This window comes from Lithobates pipiens, unplaced genomic scaffold (assembly GCF_037356315.1).
Source record: "Lithobates pipiens isolate NorthernLeopardFrog02 unplaced genomic scaffold, aLitPip1_a1.2 Scaffold_23, whole genome shotgun sequence".
NCBI classification, from domain to species: Eukaryota; Metazoa; Chordata; class Amphibia; order Anura; family Ranidae; genus Lithobates; species Lithobates pipiens.
The window spans coordinates 233,830,523-233,857,286 of NW_027507785.1; the positions used below are offsets into that span (position 1 = coordinate 233,830,523).

At 44.0% G+C, this 26,764-nt stretch overlaps 1 protein-coding gene across 1 annotated transcript in view; it reads left to right on the plus strand.

Moving 5' to 3' along the window:
- The first annotated feature begins 10,925 nt into the window (after positions 1-10,925).
- The window catches only part of HFM1 (helicase for meiosis 1), a 397,375-nt gene continuing 381,536 nt past the window's right edge, over positions 10,926-26,764 (plus strand). The window contains 2 exon segments of the mRNA XM_077451089.1: positions 10,926-10,932; positions 15,856-15,926. Of these exon segments, the coding sequence (XP_077307215.1) occupies positions 10,926-10,932; positions 15,856-15,926 (78 nt within the window).

Consider the following 26,764-nt stretch of genomic DNA (forward strand, 5'->3'; position numbering starts at 1 on the left):
GGTGTATTTTTATGGATCAGGTGCAGCATCAATGTTTCGATTGTCATCTAATAACTCTGTACCCCAAGCATCTATCCATCCCGACCATATTTTGTCAAATTTGTTAGGGCAGTTTCGATTCGTATAGGTGATCTTGTACAGTGGCAGCATCAAGTTCAATACTGAGCGCCATGAGGACACCGTAGGAGGTATAACGTCTTTGCAGTGGTGGAATATCTCCCTACGGCATAGAATGTTACATACAGTAACATAGGAACAGTTGGTGTATTTGACCCATACACTAGGGTTAAAGACATTTAGCAACATTGATTTAGGGTTAGATCCCAGATTCAGGGAGGTAATCTGGTCAAGGCTATCAACTATCCCCGACCAATAGTCCCCAAGACGGGAGCAGGACCAGATCATGTGGAAGAAGGAGGCGGCCCTTAGATCGCATCTGGGACAGGCCACCGGGTGTTAGGATTCATAATTGTCAATCGTTTCGGGGTGTAATGGGCTCTGTGGATGAACTTGACCTGCATAAAGCGGTCTCTGGTCGAGACCAAATTGGTGACAGAGGATACACATGTTTCCCACTAGTCCTCTGACAGGTCAGGAATGTCCATCCTCCATTTGTCCAAGGTTTTTTCAAGTTTCTTTGTGGGAGCTATGGACAGACGGAAATATAGGGAGGATAAGGGTTTGTCTATGATCTTGGCAATAAGTAGTCCCTCCACAAAGTCTGATTCCAGTGTGAGAGATGTTGGGAACTGTAAGCATGGCAGAGCTGGTAGTATTGGAACAGCATCCATCCCGGCAGTGAGTAGACATCCTTAAAATTGGAAAAAGATCTCAGCTCACCACCCATGACAATGTGTTTTAGTTTTCCCGACTATTCCCTTTCTCCCTCAGATCTGTGGATCCAGAACAGTATTCATATGTGGTAGAATAGGGGTACCCCAGAGGAGAATGTGAGGGGAGAATGTCCCGGGGGAACTGAAATGGGTCCTAGCTCTGTGCCATATCATAATTGTACGCATTAATTCCTTGATGCCAGGGTGAGATCTCAGCCCTCTGAACACCACTTTGCTAAGGGAGGAATACAACCCCATTATGGCTGCTCCTCTGCATCTAAGGAGGCTACTACCTCTAGACCATCCCCACTTGCCTTGAAGAGATGGGTAAACAGGCTTCGGGTGTTGATATCCGTTTTCCTGCCTGGCATAAATCCAGACTGGTCTGCATGTACCAATGCCGTGATCAGTGTTCAGTGATCCGGCCAGTACCTTGGCCAATAGTTTGGCATCCACATTAAGGAGGGAAATTGGTTGATACGAGGAACAATGCTCTGGGGTCTACCAGGTTTAAGAATGATGGCAATAACCGTCTCAGCCATTGTCAGGGGGAGAGAGTTCTCCTCCATGGCCTTTTCGAGCATTTGTTTAAATGATGGGAGTAGTTCTGCATATGTTTTAAAGAATTCAGCAGGGATGCCATCTGGACCCGGCATTTTGCCATTTTGCAGGGAGTTCCTCTAGTGTGATAGAGCCATCTAATGCTTCCCTGTATGTGGATGTCAGGCAAGGGAGTTCTACCTCCTCAAGGTATGCTGTTAGCTCCTCATTCGTGCACACCATCCAGGAGGGAGCTATAAAGCTCTTGATAGAATGAAGCAAATCTATCATTGATAGCGGTGGGATCGGTGAAGGCCGTTCCATCAGAGTCACATATAGTGGAGATAGTCACCGGAGTGGAGCTTTCCCTTGCCAGCATACTATCCATCTTCTCCCCGTGCTCAAATATTATTTGAGATTGGTGTAGGAATTTTGTTTTAGTGGCCGATGTTCGAAGCAGGAGGACATCCCTCAGTGCTGCCTGAAAGTCTGAGTATACCCTGGGGGTCCTGGCTATGGAGTACCCCACTTTGAGTGCGGGCACTTTTTTTCTCAGCTTTCAGGGTGTCTTCCCTCAGATCCCCCCGGATCCTACGGATGTGTGATTGCAGAGTGCCCCTAGTGAAGGCCTTGAATGCGTCCCAGGATGTGGTCAAGGTTACAGAGTGGTCTAGGTCCTGCCAATAATGTATTGCCTCAGATCTATATGGCTCAGAGATTCTCAATTCCGACATCCAAAACCTGGACAGTCTCCAAACTCTCCCTCAGTGCATTGGAAACGCACAGTTTCAAGGCAAGCGGAGCGTGGTCAGATATGCCTCGGGGGGGGGGGGGGAGAATAGAGATGTCCTGGACTCTGGAAAGGACAGACCCCCCCCTGCATAGGCAAGGTCTATACGTGAGAGTGTTTTTATGTGAGGCTGGGTGACATGTGTAGGCCCGTCAAGAAGGGTAACGCCACCTCCACATGTCAGTCAGCTTGGAGGCCTCTCCACCCAAGAGAGCAGCTCTGAAGATGAGCCCGCTCTGGGTGAAAGTCTGTCCACCCCAGAGTCCGTTACCAGGTTGAAGTCACCCAGTATCGGCACATTATATGTGGCAAAGGCAGCAATTTTAGAGAGTAGCTGATTAAGTATTCTCATGGAGGCCGGGGGACAGATACAGTCCCACCACCACCAGCTCCAGTCTGTCCACTATAGCATGAAACATAACGTAGCAGCCATCTGGATCTAACTCCAGTGCCAACAGTCTAAACGGTAGGGATTTGTGTATAAGGATGCTGACCCCTCTAGAGTAATTAGTATATGTGGAGGGGTATTGATGTCCCACCCAGGGCCTCCTAAGACTCAAAAGTTTACTGCCCATCAGGGGAGTCTCCTGCAGTATGCAAATTTGGGGATGGTATGATTTAAGAAAATGCAACACCAGCGACCTCTTCACAGAGGAGTTCAAACCCCTGGTGTTCCATGATATTATTACATTCAGCCATATGCATCTAGTATCACATCTTTAAACCAGAATCTATCCTCCAGAGCTAGATGCAGAGTCTCGACCCCTACATAGGTTAGGACAAGGCATCTCAAATGTATAATGACATATATGAGTACATCGCTTGTGAAAAAAAACAAGTTATAACAAAACAGTCACACCCAAAATAACCCCCGCAAACCGGCCAACCCCAGCGTACCCCAGCCCCAACTTTGAGGAGGCTTAGGATCCCAACTTGGAACTGAGGCAACATGCCTGTAATGGGGAAACATGCATGGCATCCTCAGTTCAGCAGTTAGATGATGCACATTTAGTCTCTTGCTGGAGACCGGATCAGATGTATGGGTGCAGTCTCCCAGCAGCTGCCGGGGGTAAAAGCCTGAACAGTAACATTGCATGAGCTGCCAAACTTGTTGGCCTTGGCCAAAGGAGAGGGGAGGAGGATGCAAAAATGGATCGGCAGTCATGTAGTCCTCCAATTGGGGTATCCCACCAAACCATGGGAAAAACTAGGGATCATTGGTTCCTGCACCCTGGTAGTCCATGAGGTAAGGTATTTGGTGATACATGGGGGTCTCCAGGATTAAGGAGCTAAGCATGGGCCAGTGTATAAAGGAGGCACATCTATAAGGCAGCAAATGGCCATGGCTTTTGTAGTGATACTTATATGCAAGGTAATGTGTCGATCCTCTGGAGATGTATAGAATCGTACTGATTCACCATCCTCCTCCACCCGCAATCTGGCCCGGGAACAGTATTCTGTACTTGATATGCTTGGTGTGATGTCTGGCCCTCACTGCGTCATAGGATTTCCATTGCTTCTGAGTTTCCAGTGAATAATCTGGGAAGATCAGGAGTTTGGCATTTTCAAAGCGCAGTTCACCTTGGGATCTCTCTTCCTTCATTACCGTGTCACGATCACGGAAGTGGATCAGCTTGAAGATGAAGGTGCGGAGTGGCGCTCCTTGTGGCCCCCTGGTGGAGGGTATGCGTCGGGCTCTTGCCACAGTAAAAAATGGGGGGAAAAACGTGCTGAGGGGAGTACTTGTTGTAATAAACGTTCAGCAAATGCGGTGGGATCTGTACCCTCTGCCCCTTCTGGAAGGCCCAAAACTCACAAATTGTTTCTTCTTTTGCAATTTTCGGCATCCTCGGCACGGGCCTCCAGTACTTTAACTTTAGTTTTCAGTATATGCATATCAGCCCCTTGGTCATGTACCGTGTCTTCAGTCTGAGGGACCCTCTGCTCCACCTCATTCATACGGCCACGGAGGGTATCAGAGTCCTCCCTAATGAACTCCACATGGGTCTGTATGTGGTCCACTTTGCGTGCTGGGGCAGAAATGGCCTGCATTATGGCTTTAAAATTGGCCGCTGTAGCTGGCAGCCGCTCCGGGTCATCGGTCTGGTTCTCCATCTGGGTAGGAGGTTTAGGCGAGGCCGCAGCAAATGCTGGATTCAGCGCAGGTCTGCGGGAGCTCGGACACTACACGTCTGCTCCCAGCGCAATTCTGGACACCCCCCCCCCTCTTTTATTATATTTAGTATTCGGAAATACACTTTTTGAAAACTTTTTTTTTTTAGTCAGCAGAATTTTCCTAGCCAGCTTGTGGAGATCTAAACTCCATTTCACATGACATGACAGGCTATATGCAGTTGAGTTGTAGGCCGCGTACACACGGGCGGACTGTTCGTCCAACTTTGTCCGCTGAACAGTGTTTCAGCGGACAGTCCGCTCGTGTGTGGGCTTCAGCGGACAGTCTGACGAACAAAGTTTTTCGGAATTTCCGTAAGACTGTCCGCTGAAACTTGGTTTGAGCGAACAGTCCGCTCGTGTGTAGGCTTGTTCGGCAAACTAAGTCTCGCGCATGCTCAGAAAGAATTTACACGGCGAAGGTTGCATTGCAGTGTATCGGACGCCGAATTTCTCGTCCCGTCGTACGTGCCATGCACGTCATTGCGCAAGTTTTCAGCGGACTGTTCGTTCGTCGTGTGTGGTCAAGTCCGCTCATGCTAATTTTGAGCGGACTGTTTGTCAAACTGTTTGACGAACAAAGTTGGGCGAACAGTCCGCCCGTGTGTACGCGGCCTTAGGCTCCATTCACACCTACGCATGTGCAGTTATAGGCGTTTTTCAGGCTTTTTAAAGCTTCTTTTAGCATTTTTATGAGCAAATACACTTTTTTTTTGTGCATTTTTCCGACAGTTGCAAACCTCAGTAATTTTTTCTTTGGCCAATTTAAAGGAGCGCCATCTCAAGTGAAATCAATAGTCATAGTCCTTCTGCATCTGCTTCCTGGCTTTGTCTTGTGGTGGTTTGCTGCATTCTCAGAGCTTTTTACGATAAATCATTGCTGCTAATGGAAGAGAGAAAAAAAGGAGGTGAAGATACTGGATTGATCCGGTTATTGCAAATGGAGAACAGCAGGGCCAGTTCTGTGCCATGTATAATGATCTCCATGCACATGAAAAAAATCTTCAAAAACATATGAATGTCCTTTGAAAAGGTTCGTTCATCTCCTCATCCACACAAAAGTTGCAATGTTTGAAACAGTAACATGGCTCTGTTTGCCATGAAGCTGACAGACGCTGGCTTCATAGACTTATCCACAGCTTCATTCAGCTGACAGTCTGGAGATGCTGGCTGAGACCATTGTCCAAATATCATAGTCCAAATTTCTTAAGCAGCCAAGGCATTCCCTGCCTTGCAGCCACAGGGGACGTGTATATGTGTAGCTGCAGAATGGGGAATGCTTCAGAGGCTTATGATGCGCAGTGCGTGGTGATACCTTTCTGGCAGGATAGCTCAGGCAGGTTCAGAATAGGATTTGAACATGCCTAAGCTCATCCGTGCTGCTAAATTTGTAGCCTCTGTTTCCAAAGATCAGCAGGCATGCTGGTACATGTAGTTCCTTAGCTTTAACTAGCAAGGTTCTGCTGTTACCTGTTATCCCACAAGACTGGTTATCCACCTACAGTTGATTCAGTTAGCTACCTAGCGAAGCCATCTCCCTTTTATTTCAGCTAGGCTCCCCCAGACATTGCCTGATCAACAGCTAGTGTTCCTAATGCCAGGTCCCTCAGTATTTCTAAATTTCAGGTTAGATTCTTAGTGTTCCCCAGTGCTTTTTATTGGAGAATATTCCTAGTGTTCCCCCCTGTTCCCAAGTGGATAGGATTCTTAGTTTACCACACTGTCTAGCAGAAAAGATTCCTAGTGTTTTCCCCTGTGTTTCCTAGTGGAAAATATTCCTAGTAAACTCCAGTGCTTCCTAGTGTCCCTGGTTACCTTAGAAGATTCCAAGTGACCACAAGACTTCTAGTGCCCTACGCTGAGACTCCAAGGGATCCTCCGATTCCTAGCATTCATGTAATCTTACTCTTCTGTTCCCTCACTGTTCCCAAGCATTTCCCAGTACCTTCCAGTGTGATCACCATACCTCCTCTGTTCCCATCATCTCCTGTCCCCAGTGATTCTGACTGTTTTCCTGACAGCAGCTTGTATCCTTGCACCTGTAGTGTCCTCTAGGCATTCCAGTGTACTGTACTTGTGCCTCTGTTTTCCTTGTGTACCTCTACCAACGTTCAGCCTTCCTGCGTCTCTGTGGTCCCTGTGAGTTTTAGCCTGAACTTCATTTTTAGCACCTGTGCCTGCAGTCTGCTTCAGTGTCTCCCTGTATTCCTAGTCTGTTTCTAAGTGTACCTGTGCAGGTCTGTCTGCTCCTAGTTTCTCTGTTGTCTCTGTACTTTACTATTAACTTCTATACAGAGGCGGCTCTTTAATTAGGCAAATTAGGCGATTGCCTTAGGCCTCGCCCACAGGAAGGGCCTCGCCATCGAGCGATTGCCTAATTTGTCTCTGAGGTGTTGTGCTGCACTGTCTGCTGCTGTGTGGAGTGTCTCTCAAACGGCGGGGTGAGCGAGCGGCGGGCGCGCTGCACACAGCTGCAGACAGAGTGAGCTCCGCGGCGGTGGATGAGGGGGGTGATAAGAGTATGTCCGACTGTCTAATATGCATGGCTTAGGCTGCCTGTGTGTCCAATAGCAGCAGCGCTGTCCTCCGAGTCCTAGCCCTTCCTTCCCCTAACGGCGGCCCCATTGCATGCCGGGAATTGTAGTTCTCCCACAGAGCACAGGCACATAGACTTTAACATGGCCGTCTGGTGCCTGTGCTCTGCAGAGACTACAACTCCCAGATTGCACTGCAGGGCAGAGCTAGAACATCATGTGTTGCTTCTCCAACTGAGTCCTGCTGCCTTTACCAATTTGTCACCAACCACCAAGGCGAGGAGCAGGATCATCAGGTACAGTTTATATATAGGTTTTTCATATATATATATATATATATATATATATATATATATGAAAAACCTAACAACAATGCACCCCCACCAAATCTAAGAGTCCAAAGGCCATATTAACTCTGCATTGACAAGACAGTTTTATTTTCACACATTCTAAAAATAACTTTTCATCTGCTTTACTGAGGATGCTTTACAGTGGCTGTGTTTGATGGCATGGTGGCTGCAATTGATGGCACAGTGGCTGGGTTTAATGGCACAGTGGCTGCAATTATTGAGCACAGTGGCTGCGTTTGATGGCACAGTGGCTGCATTTGATGGGCACGGTGGCTGTGTTTGATGGCACAGTGGCTGCGTTTGATGGCACAGTGGCTGAGTTTGATGGGCACAGTGGCTGCGTTTGATGGCACAGTGGCTGCGTTTGATGGGCACAGTGGCTGCGTTTGCTGGCACAGTGGCTGCATTTGATGGCGCAGTGACTGCATTTGATGGGCACAGTGGCTGAGTTTGATGGCACGGTGGCTGCAATTGATGGCACAGTGGCTGCATTTGATGGGCACAGTGGCTGAGTTTGATGACACGGTGGCTGCATTTGATGGGCACGGTGGCTGTGTTTGATGGCACAGTGGCTGCAATTGATGGGCACAGTGGCTGCGTTTGATGGCACAGTGGCGGCGTTTGATGGCACAGTGGCTGCGTTTGATGGCGCAATGACTGCATTTGATGGGTACAGTGGCTGAGTTTGATGGCACGGTGGCTGCAATTGATGGGCACAGTGGCTGAGTTTGATGGCACGGTGGCTGCAATTGATGGGCACAGTGGCTGAGTTTGATGGCACGGTGGCTGCAATTGATGGGCACGGTGGCTGCAATTGATGGGCACAGTGGCTGCATTTGATGGGCACGGTGGCTGTGTTTGATGGCACAGTGGCTGCGTTTGATGGCACAGTGGCTGCATTTGATGGCACAGTGGCTGCGTTTGATGGGCACAGTGGCTACGTTTGATGGCGCAGTGACTGCATTTGATGGGCACAGTGGCTGAGTTTGATGGCACGGTGGCTGCAATTGATGGCGCAGTGGCTGCATTTGATGGGCACGGTGGCTGCATTTGATGGGCACAGTGGCTGAGTTTGATGGCACAGTGGCTGCAATTGATGGGCACAGTGGCTGTGTTTGATGGCACGGTGGCTGCTTTTGTTGGCACGGTGGCTGCGTTTGATGTCGCAGTGGCTGCGTTTGATGGGCACAGTGGCTGCGTTTGATGGCACAGTGGCTGTGTTTGATGGCGCAGTGGCTGCAATTGATGGGCACAGTGGCTGCGTTTGAGGGCACAGTGGCTGCGTTTGAGGGCACAGTGGCTGCGTTTGAGGGCACAGTGGCTGCATTTGATGGCACAGTGGCTGCGTTTGATGGCGCAGTGGCTGCATTTGATGGGCACAGTGGCTGAGTTTGATGGGCACAGTGGCTGCAATTGATGGGCACAGTGGCTGCGTTTTGGCACAGTGGCTGCGTTTGAGGGCACAGTGGCTGCGTTTGATGACACAGTGGCTGTGTTTGATGACACAGTGGCTGCGATTACTGGCACGGTGGCTGCTTTTGATGGCACAGTGGCTCCTGTATCATTGTCCGCCCACAGTCTCTGACCATTTCCTGTATCATTATCTGCGCACAGTATCTGACCATCTCCTGCATCTTTGTGGCATGATTGTCTGTCAGCACCCTGTCAGTGGCTCCAACTTTTCATACCGTGTTAGCCAGGTAAGAGTTTGCTTGTTATTACCATAATAAAACCGTCTCCTGTATCATTGTCTCTGCAAGTCTCTGACCGTCTCCTGTATCCTTGTCCACACACAGTCTCTGACCGTCTCCTGTATCATTGTCCACACACAGTCTCTGACCGTCTCCTGTATCATTGTCCACACACAGTCTCTGACCGTCTCCTGTATCATTGTCCACACACAGTCTCTGACCGTCTCCTGTATCATTGTCCACACACAGTCTCTGGCCATCTCCTTATTCATTGTCCACACACAGTCTCTGACCATCTCCTGATTCATTGTCCACACACAGTCTCTGACCATCTCCTGTATAATTTTCCGCAGTCTATGACCATCTCCTGCATGATTGTCTGTCAGCACCCTGTCAGTGGCTCCAACGTTTGATACCATGTTAGCCAGGTAAGAGTTTGCTTGTCATTACCATAATAAAACCATCTCCTGTATCATTGTCCACAGTCTCTGACCCTTGCCTGTATCATTGTCTGCACAGTCTCTGACCGTCTCCTGTATAATTGTCTGCATAGACTCTGACCATCTCCTGTATCATTGTCCACACACAGTCTCTGACCATCTCCTGTATCATTGTCCACACACAGTCTCTGACCATCTCCTGTATCATTGTCCACACACAGTCTCTGACCATCTCCTGTATTATTGCCCGTACACAGTCTCTGACCATCTCTTGTATCATGGATGTGAGGTCGGTGACTGTCCTTTAGCTGGATTGGACTGTCTCTTAGCTGGGCTGTCTCTTATCTGGGACTGTCCCTTAGCTGGATTGGATGGGTCGGACTATGTCTATCAGCTGGGTTGGACTATGACTATATCCCTCAGCTGGGACTGCTCCTTAGCTGGATTGGACTTGTTGCATTAAACAGGTTATGTTTTAGAATATGTTGTAAAATTACTTTTTTTTTTGTTTTATACTTTGTTGACAAATTAATTTCACATTTATGAGACAGCACAAAGGATAATGAGTAGGCAGCTGCACAATTTGATCTATATCTGTGTGCGTGTAACATATATACCCACCCACCCTATGTTTAATGATATTTGATTAAAGAATAATTGGCTAGAGAAATTTATAGAAACGGTGAATTCATAGTTCATAGGAATTAAGTTAATATATGCATTCATACAGTTAATTTTTATCATTTTTATAATATTTTTCCCATTATGGGCGTGAGTGGGGCCTCATGTCTAAGTTTTGCCTAAGGCCTCAGAAAGTCTAGAGCCGCCTCTGCTTCTATATATCCTGTGTGTTTCCGTGCACAACTACCCATTCCCACAGTGCTTCAGTGTGTTCCTGTGCACTTCTGCCAGCTTGAGCTGTATTACATACTGACCAGTGATCTTTATGTCTCAGTGATGCAAGGGGGCTCATATCTAATTACCAGCCCTTAGTTCACAGTAGATACCTACACTGTAGGCTGCACTATGGGCAGGCTGGGTTCTCCCCCTTCATCAGTACCAATAGGTATGCCCCCTGTCCTAGACTACTTGTGTACTTGACATGTGTCCTGTGTATCTGTATTCCTTGGGACACCTGTTCCACTCTGTGTAACTACATTCCCTGGGACCCCCCAACATCTGTGTTCCTCATACATAATATTATCCCCCATGCTCCTGTAAGCGCTGCTTAAATAAAAAGAAAGATGGCTTGGCTGGGCATGTAGCTAACTGGATCATCTGCAGGTGGCTAACCTCTTAAACACAAGTCTTGGGAGATAACGGGTAACAGTAGAATCTTAGTTAAAGTTAAAGACATGGAACTACTAGTACCGGCATGCCTTACGATCTTGCCTGATAAAAAGAGAGATTACAGAGCTGCAAAACTGAAGATCTATAAAAGGCAGATGTGAATGTCTGTGTGGGCTATGCATGGCAGTGAAGGTATTGATTGATGGAAAATGTCTAGTCCTGGGGGCTAAATGGTAGTCAGATAATGGCATGGTGAGAAAGGTTGGCCATTGTAGTAAAGTTAGGATGTGCGGTAAGAGGATGGTGGAAAAAGAGGTGTGCGGAGTTCAGCATATGGTTTAACAGTTGGTGGTGGGACTAGTGGTAAAATGGCTGGGGCAGTGGGATGTGAAGTACATTATAGGCCAGCGTATAAAAAAGGATATGTATTTAATTATGCTGCCTTGCATCTCCACCTGGTGGTGCAGTGGAGCCTCCCTTGCTAGGCCTTCCTGGCTCTTCAGGAACAGGAGTTCCTCAGATTCCTAATTTATTTTTTATTTTTTTTATCAACATATTAAACATGGCACAAAAACAGCTTTTTCAAGCGACAGGTGCTCGGATATGAACAGGGGCCATTGAAAACAAAGGGATTCCTTTTGCTGGGCATTTTTGGAGCTTTGAGCTTCAAGCTACAAAATGCCTAAAGTCCGCCGGACTGTCCAGATGACCATACCTGCCCACACACGTGACTTTTCCGGCAGACTAGGTCCGGCAGACGTAGTCCGCTGGATTATCTGCCGTAATTTTTAAATGAACGGACTTGCCCACACACACGGAGGAAAGTCTGTTCATTTTGAGCGCGGCTCCAGGTAGCCGGGACCAGCGAATGAAGCGTCGCTGGCCCCGTCACCTGGTATGGAGTTAAAGGGGAAGCCCTACGCCGAAAAAACGGTGTGGGGGTCCCCCCTAGGTCCATATAAGACCCTTATATGAGCACACAACCCAGCCGGACAGGAAAGTGGGTGGGGACGAGCGAGCGCACCCCCCGGGCCGTACCAGGCCACGTGCCCTCAACATGGGGGGGTCTTCTTCCATCTTGGGGGGTCTTCTCGCCGGACTCCTCCGCTATCTTCTGCTCTTTTGCTAGTGGAGGAGCCCAGCTTTCTTCTTCGCCGCCGTCCAGGGGTCTTCTTCCGACTTTGGGGGTCTTGTCCCCCTCTTCGGTTCTTCTTGCCGGGCCTCCGCGCCTTCTTCTAGCTCTTTTACAAGCGGTGGCCCGGTCTTCTTTCGCCGCCTTCTGTTCTTCTCTTCTTCTCTTCTTGAGCTGTTGCCTTGTCACTGTCTCTGGCCACAATGACAGGCATGCGGCGTGCGGCGACTTATATAGGGACACCGCCGGATGATGTCACTGCCCATTATGATGTCGCAGTCCCAGCATCCTCTGGGACTGTAACATCATAATGGGCGGGGACATCATCCGGCGATGCCCCTATTTAAGTCGCCACATGCCGCATGCCCCCCATACTCATTCACATAGGGGGCTCCCAGATTCCGATAAGCCCCCCGCCCGCAGATCCTGACAACCAACGACCAGGGACAAGGTGCTTTGGGGTGGGGGGCCCCATGTTGAGGGCACGCGGCCTGGTACGACTCAGGAGGGGGGGGGGCGCTCGCTCTTCCCCACCACCTTTCCTGACCGGCCGGGTTGCGTGCTCAGATAAGGGTCTGATATGGACCTGGGGGGGACCCACACGCCGTTTTTTCGGCGTAGGGCTTCCTCTTTAAGTCCATATCAGGTGACGGGGCCAGCGACCATTCGCTGGTCCCGGCTACCTGGAGCCGCGCTCAAAATGAACGGACTTTTCTCCGTGCGCGGGAAAGTCCGTTCATTTCAAAAGTATGGCGGACCAGCACACAATATGTCCACACAGGAACTGCGAGTCTGGTGGACATATTTTGGTGCAAAACTACTTTCTTAGCCCATACACGGGACTTTTCCACCAGATTATTTGATCGTGTTTACGCGGCATAAGTGTGAATGGAGCCTCAATCAGATGAAAAGAGTATCTGAAAGCATAAAGCTTCATCTGTGCCTTTCTAGAAAACCCACAATGCTTTGTAAAACCAGAATGGTTGATTCACTAAATATTTCATTGTAACATGAAGATTTTTTATTTTTTTTCTCAGAAAGACAATTAAGACAACTGTTTAAAAAAAAATGTTTTGCTTTAAGGTGTTCTGGTATTAAATAGAGTTTTTAGTTATTATTGTCTTGAGAAGATTATAAAATAATCCAGAATGAGGTGTCCAACAGATAATTGTACTGGGTATCCCACAGACTGTATATTCCTCATGTATGTTATAGGACAGGTTTGCTAGACACTGCAATATTTCTTATTTAAATGTTTTTATATACTGTGTGTGTGTGTGTGTGTGTGTGTGTGTGTGTGTGCATATATACATACAGTATCTCACAAAAGTGAGTACACCCCTCACATTTTTGTAAATATTTTATATCTTTTCATGTGACAACACTGAAGAAATTACACTATTTGCTGTCCCCTAAAAATAACTCAACACACAGCCATTAATGTCTAAACTTCTGATAACAAAAGTGAGTACACCCCTAAGTGAATATGTCCAAATTGGGCCCTATTAGACATTTTCCCTCCCCGGTGTCATGTGACTCTGTGTTACAAGGTCTGAGGTGTGAATGGGGAGCAGGTGTATTCAATTTGGTGTTATCGCTCTCACTCTCTCAATACTGGTGACTGGAAGTTCAGCATGGCACCTCATGGCAAAGAACTCTCTGAGGATCTGAAAAAAGAATGGTTGTTCTACATAAAGATGGCCTAGGCCTTTCATCCTTTGGAGGCTGAAGACTGTCACTATGGAGGAGGAGGTTTACCCTCTCCGGACATACCAGGGTCTTAAAAAGGGATGCTGATTGTAAACAGGAAATATACACCAGCAAAGCCAAAGACGCCAAATTGGGTCGATTACAACGGTTCCATATTAAAGATACATATTAATATGCTGTTACCTTACCGCAGTAAGGTAAGGGGACACCCATATATCACGTTCAACAGAGAACAAGAAGTCACCTATTTCTAGCACTACATTGCAGGAAGTGATCACTAGCACCAGTACATTTATCTGAAGAATAACAATGAATAATGTGTGATAAATGTTTTTTACCTTGTGTTTAAACCTTATCTGTGCTTCGATACCACAAGAATTGTTTTTTTTTAGTGTCTTCTAATCCAGAGCACTTTCACACTTTATTTTAATTCATCTTATCTTGTGTTTATACCTTATCTGTGCTTCCATATCACAAAAATTGCAGTTTTTTTAGTGTTTCTAATTCAGAGCACTTTTGCACTTTATTTTTAATTTATACGCATAATCTATGTACAGAGCCGCACTATCTTTAGTCTGTCTATTTACCTGGGTTCTGACATTTCCCTCAGTGTTTCCAGCAGTACTCGTTGTATCTATTTTGTCAGCGCAGGGATATCTCTTCATCACATATCCAGAGATTGTCTTTTGGAAATAGATGTATGAGTGCTGACAGCATTGTTGCAGAGGTTGAAGGGGTGGGGGGTCAGCCTGTCAGTGATCAGACCATACACCACATGCTGCATCAAATTAATCTGCATGGCTGTCATCCCAGAAGGAAGCCTCTTCTAAAGATGATGCACAAGAAAGCCCACAGACAGTTTGCCGATGACAAGCAGACTAAGGAAATGGATCACTGGAATCATGTCTTGTGGTCTGATGAGACCAAAATAAAATTATTTGGTTCAGATGGTGTCAAGAGTGTGTGACGGCAACCAGGTGAGGAGTACAAAGACAAGTCTTTCCTACAGTCAAGCATGGTGGTGGGAGTGTCATGGTCTGGAGCTGCATAAGTGCTGCCAGCACTGGGGAGCTACAGTTCATTGAGGGAACCATGAATGCCAACATGTACTGTGGCATACTGAAGCAGAACATGATCCCCTCCCTTTGAAGACTGGGCCGCAGGGCAGTATTACAACATAACGACCCCAAACACACCTACAAGACGACCACTGCCTTGCTAACGAAGCTGAGGCTAAAGGTGATGGACTGGCCAAGCATGTCTCCAGACTTGAACCCCACTGAGCATCTGTGGGGCATCCCAGGAGCGCAGTGTCTCTAATATCCACCAGCTCTGTGATGCTGTCATGGAGGAGTGATAGAGGACTCAAGTGGCAACCTGTAAAGCTTTAGTGAACTCCTTGTCCAAGAGGGTTAAGGCAATGCTGGAAAATAATTTGGGCCACACAAAATATTGACACTTTGGGCCCAACTTGGACGTTTTCACTTAGAGGTGTACTCACTTTTGTTGCCAGCAGTTTAGACAGTAATGGCTGTGTGTTGAGTTATTTTGAGGGGACAACAAATGTACACTGTTATACAAGCTATACACTCACTGCTTTACATTGTAGCAAAGTGTAATTTCTTCAGTGTTACATGAAAATAGATAATAAAATATTTACAAAAATGTGAGGGGTGTACTCACTTTTGTGAGATACAGTGTGTGTGTATATTTTTCTAGGTAAATATATTTGTAAAGGTGTTATTGACATAAAATTTTTACCACATGTCGTGACAATCCATGCAATCCATCCATACATACAGTACAAAGAAACCAAAACAAATAAGTTCAGAAATGTAGTTGTGTAATAAAATGGAATGACATGGGGGAAAAAGTATTGAACACATGAATGTAGGGAAGTACAAGCAGGCATGGAAAGACAAGGCACCAGCTGAAATCTATCAGTAATTAGAAAGCAATCCTGCCCCTTGTCAGTTCTAATTACTATCAGCTAGTTCATTCTCAACTGATGGCCTATAAAAAGGTGTCTTATTACCAAGGTGTCACACAAGAAACATCTCATGATGGGTAAAAGCAAAGAGCTCTCTCAAGACCTCGGCAAGCTTTATTGTTGCAAAACGTACTGATTCCATTGGTTACAGAGGATTTATAAACTTCCGAATGATCCAGTCAATAGTACCTTTAGAAATATATTTACCTTGAAAAATGGTGACGTGTTCAATACTTATTTTACCCGCTGTGTGTGTGTGTGTGTGTGTGTGTGTGTGTATGTATGTATGTGTATATAATATATATATATATATATATATATATATATATATATATAATTTTTTTTTTTTTTTAAGAGTAGATTACATTTCTTTAACATTAAAGCTAAACAATTTCGGGCTATCTTTAAAGAATTTCCGTATTTCAATTACATTCAGTCAAAAGCCTTGGATGATGTATGTATTTAATTATTTTCTTATTTTATACCATGTGGTATATATTTTTAAATGAAAAAAACCCTTTTTATTCCCTCCGATGTGAATTTCTAAATGGGACAATATCCTTGGAATGCTTGCAAAGGCAATGGTCCAAGGGCCAGCTCGGTATTTTTTTGTAGGATACTCCTGGTCTGCTTTGAAGTATGGTAGATGCAAGAATAATGGCCATCTATAAAACTGCATCAGACTATAAGAAGGCCATTATTTTGAAGTCTGTATATTTGTTGCTTGTGTCCATCATACCATTATCATATGAGAGTACATTTATTGGCTGCTGAGACACATTGGGTGTTATTTACGAAAGGAAAATCCACTTTGCACTGCAAGTGCACTTGGAAGTGCAGTCGCTCTAAATCTAAGGGGTAGATCTGAAATGAGTGGAAGCTCTGCTGATTTTATCATCCAATCATATGCAAGCTCAAATGCTGTTTTTTATTTTCCTTGCAAGTCCACCTCAAATCTACAGCAACTTTACTTCCAATTGCACTTTCAGTGTACTTTCAAGTGCACTTGCAGTGCAAAGTGGATTTTCCTTTAGTAAATAACCCCCAATGATGGATAGCAAAATAGCAGTAGGCAAGACTGAGCTCCAGAACTGAAGATGTAAAGTTCTCATTTATGTCAAGGTCCAGGGGATCCTCACGAACACTAAAGAGAAGTTGATTTGTACTGCCTGCTGGTACTTAAGAATTTTGTAAAATTTAGGGGACTGTGGCAGGTTCAATTTAAAGACCTTTCCCAAATGTACAGTACAGAACACAGGCTTCTTTAAATCATTAAAAATAGTTATATGCAGCTACCTTAACCACTTGACCACTGGGCACTTGAACCCCCTTAATAACCAGACCAATTTTCAGCTTTTGGTGCTCTCAAAATTTGAATGACACTTACTCAGTCATACAACACTATACCTATTTGAAATTGTTGTCCTTTTTTTCACACAAATAGAGCTTTCTTTTGGTGGTATTTAATCACCGCTGGGCTTTTTATTTTTTTGCGCTATAAGAGAAAAAAAAGACAGAAAAAATATGTAAAAAATGCATTTTTCTTTGTTTCTGTTATAACATTTTGGAAATTAGTAATTTTTCTTTATATATTTTGGCCAAAATTTATACCACTACATATCTTTGGTAAAAATAACCCAAATCAGTGTATATTATTTGGTCTTTTTCAAAGTTATAGAGTCCACAAGCTATGCTGCCAATTTCTGAAAATTGATCACACCTGAAGTACTGACAGCCTATCTAATTTCTTGAGACCCTAACAAGCCAGGTACAAATACCCCCCAAATGACCCCTTTTTTGGAAAGTAGACATTCCAAGGTATTTAGTAAGAGGCATAGTGAGTTTTTTGAAGTTGTAATTTTTTTCCCACAATTCTTTGCAAAATCAAGATTTTCTTTTCTTTTTTTTCACAAAATTGTTATATTAGCAGGTTATTTCTCACACACAGCATATGCATACCACAAATTACACCCCAAAACACATTCTACTACTGCTCCTGAGTATGGCAATACCACATGTGTGAGACTTTTACATAGCGTGGCCACATACAGAGGCCCAACATGCAGTGAGCGCCATCGGGCGTTCTTGGAGCATAAATTACACATCTAATTTCTTGACTACCTCTTACATTTTTGAAGGCCCTGGAGAACCAGGATAATGGAAATGCCCCAAAAATGACCCCATTTTGGAAAGAAAACAACCCAATGTATAATCTGAGGCATATTGAGTCTTTTGAACATGCCATTTTTTTCTACAAGTTTTTGGAAAATGTGTAAAGAAAATGAAAACGCATTTTTTTTTTACACAGCGTTGTCCATTTACAAAATATTTCTGACACATACCAAAAATTACACCCAAAAATAGATTCTCCTACTTCTCCTGAGTATGGCGATACCACATGTGTGAGACTTTTCCACCGTGTGGCCACATACAGAGGACCAACATGCAGGGAGCACCATCAGGTGTTCTAGGGAAGTTTCAAATCTAATTTGACTACCTATTACACTTTTGTGAGGCACTGTAGTGGCATGGATGTGGCATGGATGAGCATGAATGGGGATGGATGAGCATGAATGAGTATGTCTGAGTATAGATGGGATGGCTGGGTATGGCTGAGGAAGGCTGGGTACAGCTAATTATGAATGGGAGTGGATGGGATGGCTGAGCATGGATGGATGAATGCATTAGTATTGCTGAGGATGGATGGATGGATGAGTAGGCCAAGTATGGATGAGGATGGATGCATGAGAATGTTGAGTATGGATGGATGGGTATGCAGAGTATGGCTGGGTATGCACAGCATGCAGAGTATGCAGAGCATGGTTGGGTATGCACAGCATGCAGAGTATGGATGGGTATGGATGAGTATGCAGAGTATGGATGGTTGAGCATGGATGGATCGATGGATGTGTCACTGAGCATGCTGTGGGCACTACAGATACAGCCCACAGCGCTGCTTCCACCCATCTCTCCCCTCTCCACTCACACTGGACGGAGAGGGGAGGGAGGAACCGGAAATCACGCCGGTTTGTTTGCACGTGATCGCTCCGTCATTTGACCGTGATCCGTGATGCGCCAGGTCCTCTGGATCCGGCGGTCAAGGAAGTTCTCGGGTGCACGCCCCAGAGGAGAACGTCATAGTAAGCTCTCCCAGAGTTAAGCAACCACCCTGTAGCCGTCATTTGGCTATGGGCCGGTTGCTAAGTGGTTAAGGACCAAGAATAATAGCTGCATGGACTTCGCCCTGTATAAATGCCTCTCACTCCCAGCTAGTCCCTAGGTGATGGACCTCTTCTCTCTACTGAGAGAAGCACCTTCTTCTATGAAGGTTCTCACCCTATCTGGTTTCCTTTTTAGTATGATATTTCATTACTTTGCTGTACCTTAGTCACCGCTGGTCTTTCTGCAACTTTCAGATTAGTGGACTCCTTGCCATGGACCGTATCAAGACATTGCCTGATAAAGGAAGTGGGGTCAGCCTGTAATGTTGTTTTGCACTGGATTCTGCTGTGGGAACTTCTTTGGGACATTGTGCAATGAGTGGGGTTAGCTGCAGGGTGCTTTACAGGTCCAGAGCCATGGTATGTCTGGTGCAGAGGCCAGTCTCTGAAATCACCTGTGAATGTAAGCCCTTCAGCAAGATGAGGTGTCAACTTCATTTGTTTAAGCATCAGGTCAAGAGGCTATGCCTCCTACAGAAATGTCTCCAAAATAAAGGAAGCTTTTGCTATGCTGTTTGCAGCTGTATATTCTTGTTTAATGTTAAAGAAGCCTGAGTTTTCTCACACTAATGTAACCAGTATAGGGACGCTAAAATTCCCTATACCAGCTAAGACTTTTCCAGCCTATTTATTTGTTGAGCCTGTTCTGTATGGAGATTTGTCCTACACGGAAAAGCTTTTTACCCCTCCTAACATATCCTACTAAGGAAATAATCCTTAGCCCCGCAATCAGGGGTTGGCAACCTTTGAGAGGTGGAGATCGACTTGGAACAACATGGACGAGATCAAAGATCATTGAATGTGGTGCCCTATAAAAAAATAAATAAAAAGGAAATGAATTAGCAAGACCCCAATAAAAAGTAAGAAGGGCATAGAGAAAATGCTGAAAAATCTGTCGCTGTAAAAATATAAACTTAGACTGGCCATACACCTATAGATTATCTGCAGATTTTCTATGGTCAGATGGAAAAAGCCAAACATATTCCTCCATCTAAGATGAACATTGAGGAAGGAAGAATCTCCCACTGGCCCAAGCTTCCGTGTCTTGCTAGTTGGCCCAGCTGGCCAGAGATTCTTCATTCCACACAGTTCAGCATAGATGGAAAAATCTGCAGATAATCTATAGGTGTATGGCCAGTTTTGGCCTACCTTAATAGTTAGCTTCAGTGCGAACCTCAGGATTCACTTTAATTCACACTTTGTTTCATGTCTGGAAAGTAATTGGTCATATTAAGGCTGATGCAAGGGTCCATCACAAAGGCGAAACAGGACAGTGTGCAGAGGTCGGTAGTAGGATCTATTATAGTGTCTAAAATGAAGGAAAACGAATGTTGAGACTTTTAAGGTGCTAAATAGTACTGCCCCATGGAAATAAAAATGCATAAAGACATATATAAAATCCAATATGGTAAATAAATTCTACGCCCATCTCTAAAAGGTAAAAATATAAAATATAAATGCCGCAAACTTATAAGATTAAATACTTAATCCAAACAATATTACTAAACACACAAAGTTGCGCAAATATAAATGGTGAAAATGTGTGTGTAAAAACACCCTTGAAATGTAATTTTATAAAAATCGTCATTAAAAAATGCAAAAAAATAATTTATGTGGCAAAAATTCAAAAATCTATATAAAAATTGAAGGGACTATATGTGAACAAAAAGATGGGTCATATATGTTGCATGTGAAATAATGTAAAAAAGTAAAAAAGCTTCTGAAACACACCAACCTACAGACAAAAATAAATGATCAACAATTCAACATACAAGTGAATATGAAAATGTGTATATCTGATGATAAAACCTCAAAAAAAAGTCCAAAAACATACAAAAAAATATATAAAAATATAACAAAAAAAATTCTATATATGTATATAGAAAAAAAGTTCAGAGCGGGGAGATGAAAACAGCTGCTGTGATCCTACAGACTCTGTGGCCGTATCAAATTCATCCTACACCGGTATATCCAATATTGTACATCGATCCTTGTGGGGTACAAAACAAGCAGCCAGATGGCTTCTTACCAGATCTGATGGACTCCAAATTATGGGAGTCGTTCTCGCAAGAGTGACTGAAGGAATCGGCTTCTGGTCTCCAGCTCTTCAGTAATCTACATGCACACCTGCCTGTGTTTCTCCTCAGTCACAGTTTTGTCCCCCACAAGGATCGATGTGCAATATCTGATATACCTGTGTAGGATGAATTTAATAGGGCCACAGAGTCTGTAGTATCACACCAGCTGTTTTCATCTCCCCGCTCTGGACTTTTTTTCTATATACAGTACATATATCATTTTTTATATTTTTTTGTATGTTTTTGGACTTTTTTGAGGTTTTATCATCATATATGCACTTGTGTGTTGAATTGTTGATCATAAATTTTTTTTGTCTGTAGGTTGGTGTGTTTCAGAAGCTTTTTTACTGTCATTATTTCACATGCAACATATATGACTCATCTTTAATTATTTTATTTTTTTTTTCACATTAGTCCCTTCTATTTTTATATAGATTTTAAAAATGTTTATATTTTTTGCATTATTATCACGATTTTTATAAAATGATATTAATTATTTCAAGGGTATTTTTACACACACATTTTCGCCATTTATATTTGTGCAACTTTTTGTGTTGGTAATAAAGTTTTTTGGATTTTATATATTACTAGAATCAACTTATTAAAAAAGTGGGTATATAACACCAACAGGTAAAAATATATTGGATGAATTTCATTGCACATGTATAATAAGCAACCCTATCCACCTTCCCCCATATACATTCAAGTCGACATATGAGTTACTAAGAACCAATCCTAAATAGATGAAGACAAAATGTAGGGAAGGCTTATTATCCCAGATTAAGCTTTTTCAGGGGTTCAAGGGGTGCAGCTGAGGAGAAAGTACAGCACTTGTAATGCATATATTTTTAACAGCAATCAATAAATATGCCAGCAACATTGTGGTAACAGTAACAATAGTTAAATCACAGCAATATTTGTCATCCAAAACAAAATTATTGTGCCAAGATGTTAAGGCCTGCAAGAAAGGAGAGTGGAGATGGAGACCACACCAAACTAAGGGGAGACACAACAGCCCCCAACAATCTTAAGCCCCATACACACTATCAGATTTTCTGCTGAGTTTTTCCTTCAGATTTACAAAAACCATGTAGTATCAGGGCCTGCCTGATTGCATACACATTGAAACTCCTAAGGTTTGACCTCATATTATATGGTTTTGGTAAATCTGAAGGAAAAACTCAGCAGACAATCTGATAGTGTGGATGGGGCTTTAGTTATGAAGCATGAGCTGTAGTGAGGAATATGGATTTATTAAATCATTTTTCTATTAATGACTTCTGTATCCTTCAAGGTCTTATGTCATGGGAAGAAATTAATCCAGGAGAGGATATGGATATTAATTTGAACACAGTTACGAATGCTGAATCAACACATTCCACCCTCAAGATAGAATATAAAAAGAAATCCGAATCTTTCCCCTCACTGCAATAGAATATTCATATTTGGGCTTTCGCCCCATAGTTACCATCCTATGTACAGGATACTAGAGACTTTCTTATAATTATGGAAGACATGGTTATTCCCATTGGATCCTGGCTCATAACAATATGCAGCTCTATTCCTCACTCTTTGGGAGTTGCAACCATTGTAGCATTTTTGAAAGAACTTAATCAATCAATGTGGCCTTACATTGAATTCATCCTAGAGCTGTTTCATTACATTCTGTCTAGGAATGTGTTCATATTTGGGGACTCCCACTACATGCTGTGCCCCATGTTTAGCTAACCTGTACCTGGGAAGTGGGCGCGCTCCTTATTTGGACAAGGCTCATGGATGGTACTTTTACTCTTTACCTTTCTCTGATTGATGGATGTTTATTTAAACATTTTGCACTACTGTTTTACACTTATCACATGCCTGACAAAAGGGTCGTGCGTGACTCTGAAACATTGCACTTACTTGCTTGTGATGTGATCATGCTTTATTAAAAAAACTGTTTGGTCTCAACATGAAGACCTGTGGTGTGCTGGTAAATATCTTCATTCTGATATAGAGGGAGGACACAAATGATCATGCTCCTGCTTACATCATGTCTACAATGAGAAAAACCCTGCCAGGGTATGCAGGATCCTCTAAGGTGACAATGAGCTCCCCACATACAAAAAAGTGAAAATTCCAAAATTGGGTCCAATTAACAATTTTTCCTCCCCGGTGTCATGTGAGTGTTACTGTTACAGGTGTGTTAAATTTGGCGTTATCACTCTTACTCTCTAATACTGGTCACTGGAAGTTCAACATGGCACCTCATGGCAAAGAACTCTCTGAGGATCTGAAAAAAAGAATTGTTGCTCTACATAAAGATTGGTTTCACTCAGAACAGGCCTTGCCATGGCCAACCAAAGAAGTTGAGTGCACGTGCTCAGCGTCATATCCAGAGTTTGTCTTTGGGAAATAGCTGTATGAATGCTGCCAGCATTGCTGCAGAGGTTGAAGGGGTGGGGGTCAGCCTGTCAGTGCTCAGACCATACGCCGCACATGGCATCAAATTGGTCTGCATGGCTGTCGTCCTAGAAGGAAACCTCTTCTAAAGATGATACACAAGAAAGCCAGCAAACAGTTTGCTGAAGACAAGCAGACTAAGAACATGAATTACTGGAACTATGTCCTGTGGTCTGATGAGACCAAGATAAACTTATTTGGTTCAGATGGTGGCACGCGTGTGGGGCAGCAACCAGGTGAAGAGTCCAAAGACAAGTGTGTCTTGCCTACAGTCAAGCAGCATGGTGGTGGGAGTGTCATGGTCTGGGGCTGTGTGAGTGCTGCCAGCACTGGGAAGCTACAGTTCATTGAGGGAACCATGAATGCCGACATGTACCGTGACATACTGAAGCAGAGCATGATCTCCTGCCTTCAGAGACTGGGCCGCAGGGCAGTATGCCAACATAACGACCCCAAACACACCTCCAAGACAATCACTGCCTTGCTAAAGAAGCTGAGGGAAAAGGTGATGGACTGGCCAAGCATGTCTCCAGACCTAAACCCTATTGAGCATCTGTGGGCATCCTCAAACGGAAGGTGGAGGAACGCAAGGTCTCTAACATTCACCTGCTCTGTGATGTCATCATGGAGTGGAAGAGGAATCCAGTGACAACCTGTGAAGCTCTGGTGAACTCCATGCCCAAGAGAGTTAAGGCAGTGCTGGAAAATAATGGTGGCCACACAAAATATTGACACTTTGGGCCCAATTTGGACATTTTCACTTACGGTGTAATCACTTTTGTTGCCAGCGGTTTAGACATTAATGGCTATGTGTTGAGTTATTTTGAGGGGACAGCAAATTTACACTGTTATACAAGCTGTACGCTTACTACTTTATATTGTAGCAAAGTGTAATTTCTTCAGTGTTGTCACATGAAAAGATATAATAAAATATTTACAAAAATGTGAGAGGTGTACTCACTTTTGTGAGATACTGCAAATTCTAATTACAAGTACATATTCAAGAACAAAATAAATCAATAAGCAATTATAGGTGTGGGTTAAAACTAATATTTTCATTGATGCCTGGTGATTTTGTACATTTGGTCTCCAACTGAAGGAGTTGTTTATTAAATGTTACCTCCTCGAGAAGAGTTTTCCATGTATTCCAGGGCAGTTTGATTACACTCGTATCTGAGCGATGGTATAGACCCACATGACGAGTCACCATTTTGCAATTTTGAATAAGGTAAACATGGTACCTGATCCTCTTCCAAATAGGTCTTTTGGTCTTTCCTATATAGAAGGCCTGACACGAACATTGCATGTAATATACCACCCCCATAGTTTGACAGTTGATGTTATAACGTGGGGTCTTGCCTACAAGTAGAGATGGGCTGAATGACCCCCTGATCGGTTAACGCCAGAACTCTTGAACATTGAGAAAGTGTGGTGCCGAATAATGAACCCCATTGAAGTCTAATGGACCCGAACTGGAAAAATCAACTGGGTGCTGCCCTGGGGGACATGTATCAATGAAAAAAAAGTTTATAAAAAAAACATAACTTTAAATGAACAGTGATTTACTGATGCTTGAAGTGAAACATTAAAAAAAAATTCCTTTAAATATAGTGCCGGGGGGGGGGGGGGCGGGGGTCCCCTTAGTCTGCCTGTAAAGTGGCACATCTGCACCATGTATAGACCTGCTGCAGCAAAACTGACATTTTATAAGGGCAAAAAAATGAAATTTTCCCTGCAAGTTTTCTTTATTTCATAAACAATGGCTTGGTCTGTATGATGAGGCCTCAATTTAGTGCACTTGGAACAAGATTTAGAGATTTTTTTAGTTAAATTCTGGTGTCTGTTTCACAGACTTTGGATTGAAGTAACATGCACAGAAAAACTGGGCTTTGGATGTGTTGGTTGTGCCTTCACACAATAACCCTATAGATGAATCAAGTAATGCCTGTGCATCATCAAGGGGCAAGTGGCTGACGCTGTGCTCAAATAACTCAGCTGACTCCTCCATGCATGATGCTGGGGCTATAGCAGGAGTAGCTGTTGACAAGCAGGCAGAATAAGCTGCTCTGGCAGCTGCGGTGGTCTAGTCTCTGCTTGTGTGATGGAGGATGAGGATGTTTTAGTAAGCCAGTCCACCACCTCCTCCGCATGCTGTGGCTGGATAGCATGGGCAACATCACTAAACAGAGGAAATTGTGCCCTGGCTGAGGACAGCCCACGTCCACCTTTGCCTGTGAACACAGACACTGCTGGCTCCCTCACAGTGGCATGGGAACATCTGCCTCTCCTTGTTGGCCCGCCCAGACATGATTGGGGGGGGGGGGGGGGTGCTTATTACCGAAATGTAATAGAGAAGGGGAAATGTGTACTTGGATGCACTTTAATCAATGAAATGTGGTGTTTGGTGCACTTTAACTTAAGTACTCACTACACACATACTCCACTTACGCACTACAATATACTGCAGTTAAACTGCACTGACACGCTTCAATATACTGCAGTAAAAGTGCACCAATGCACTTCAATATACTGCAGTAAAACTGCACCAACGCACTTCAATATACTGCTGAAAAAGTGCACTAAGGCACTTCAGTATTCTGGTGTAAAAGTGCTCTAACGCACTTCAATATACTTCAGTAACTGTGCACTAACACAGTTTACTATACTGCAGTAAATGTACACTAAATGCATGTAAATATACTACAGTAAATGTGTACTAATGCACCTCAATATACTGCAGTAGACCTGCCTTGAAACACTAAACTGACACTAAAGTAAAAATGAATATCACACTATACTCACGCTGCACGATCACTATGTTCACACTACACTTACACTCTACACTCACAATAGAATCACAATTGCACACTGTAGCACACTAACTTGCTAGTAGCAATGAACAAAGCTACTGTATCTCCACGCCAATATCACACTGCAAATGGCTGGTCTGGGATGGACACTTTTATAGTTGATCGGTGGGTCTATGAGCAACGAGCCATGATTGGAAACAATCATTATTACTTTCTCCAATCATAGCTCTGACAGTTTTCTGTGTTCTGATTGGGCAAACCTTTCTTTGCTTCAGCCGATCAGGGCTTCCAATGCACTGTGGAGCACCTTGTGGGCAGAATAAACTGTCAAACTCCCTGATAATTCAGGTATTTGCCAAACAGGCAATGTTCAGCCCAAATTCATACTTGGGCTGAACCGTTCACCCAACATTACTTTCAAGAATCTAATTACAGAAATTACATCTGAAAGTGCCTAACACAAAGCAAAAGCGGTATCAAGAGTCCTGTCTGAGAAATGTGCTAGCTAGTCACGTAATGATTCACCCTTCTGTAGGAAATTTGAGGTCTATCCACTGTATATTTCTTAAAAAGAGGATGCCAGTGTTAATGTAAAATTTTCTTCACTCACTCATGATCTTGGGAATATCAGGCAGTGAGACATGTAGTGTTAGTGGTGGGAGGCTTATGGCACATTTGAATCAGTGATTCACTGTATTTTTCTCTTGCTTTGTGACAGACCCTTTTTAAGCATTTTATACT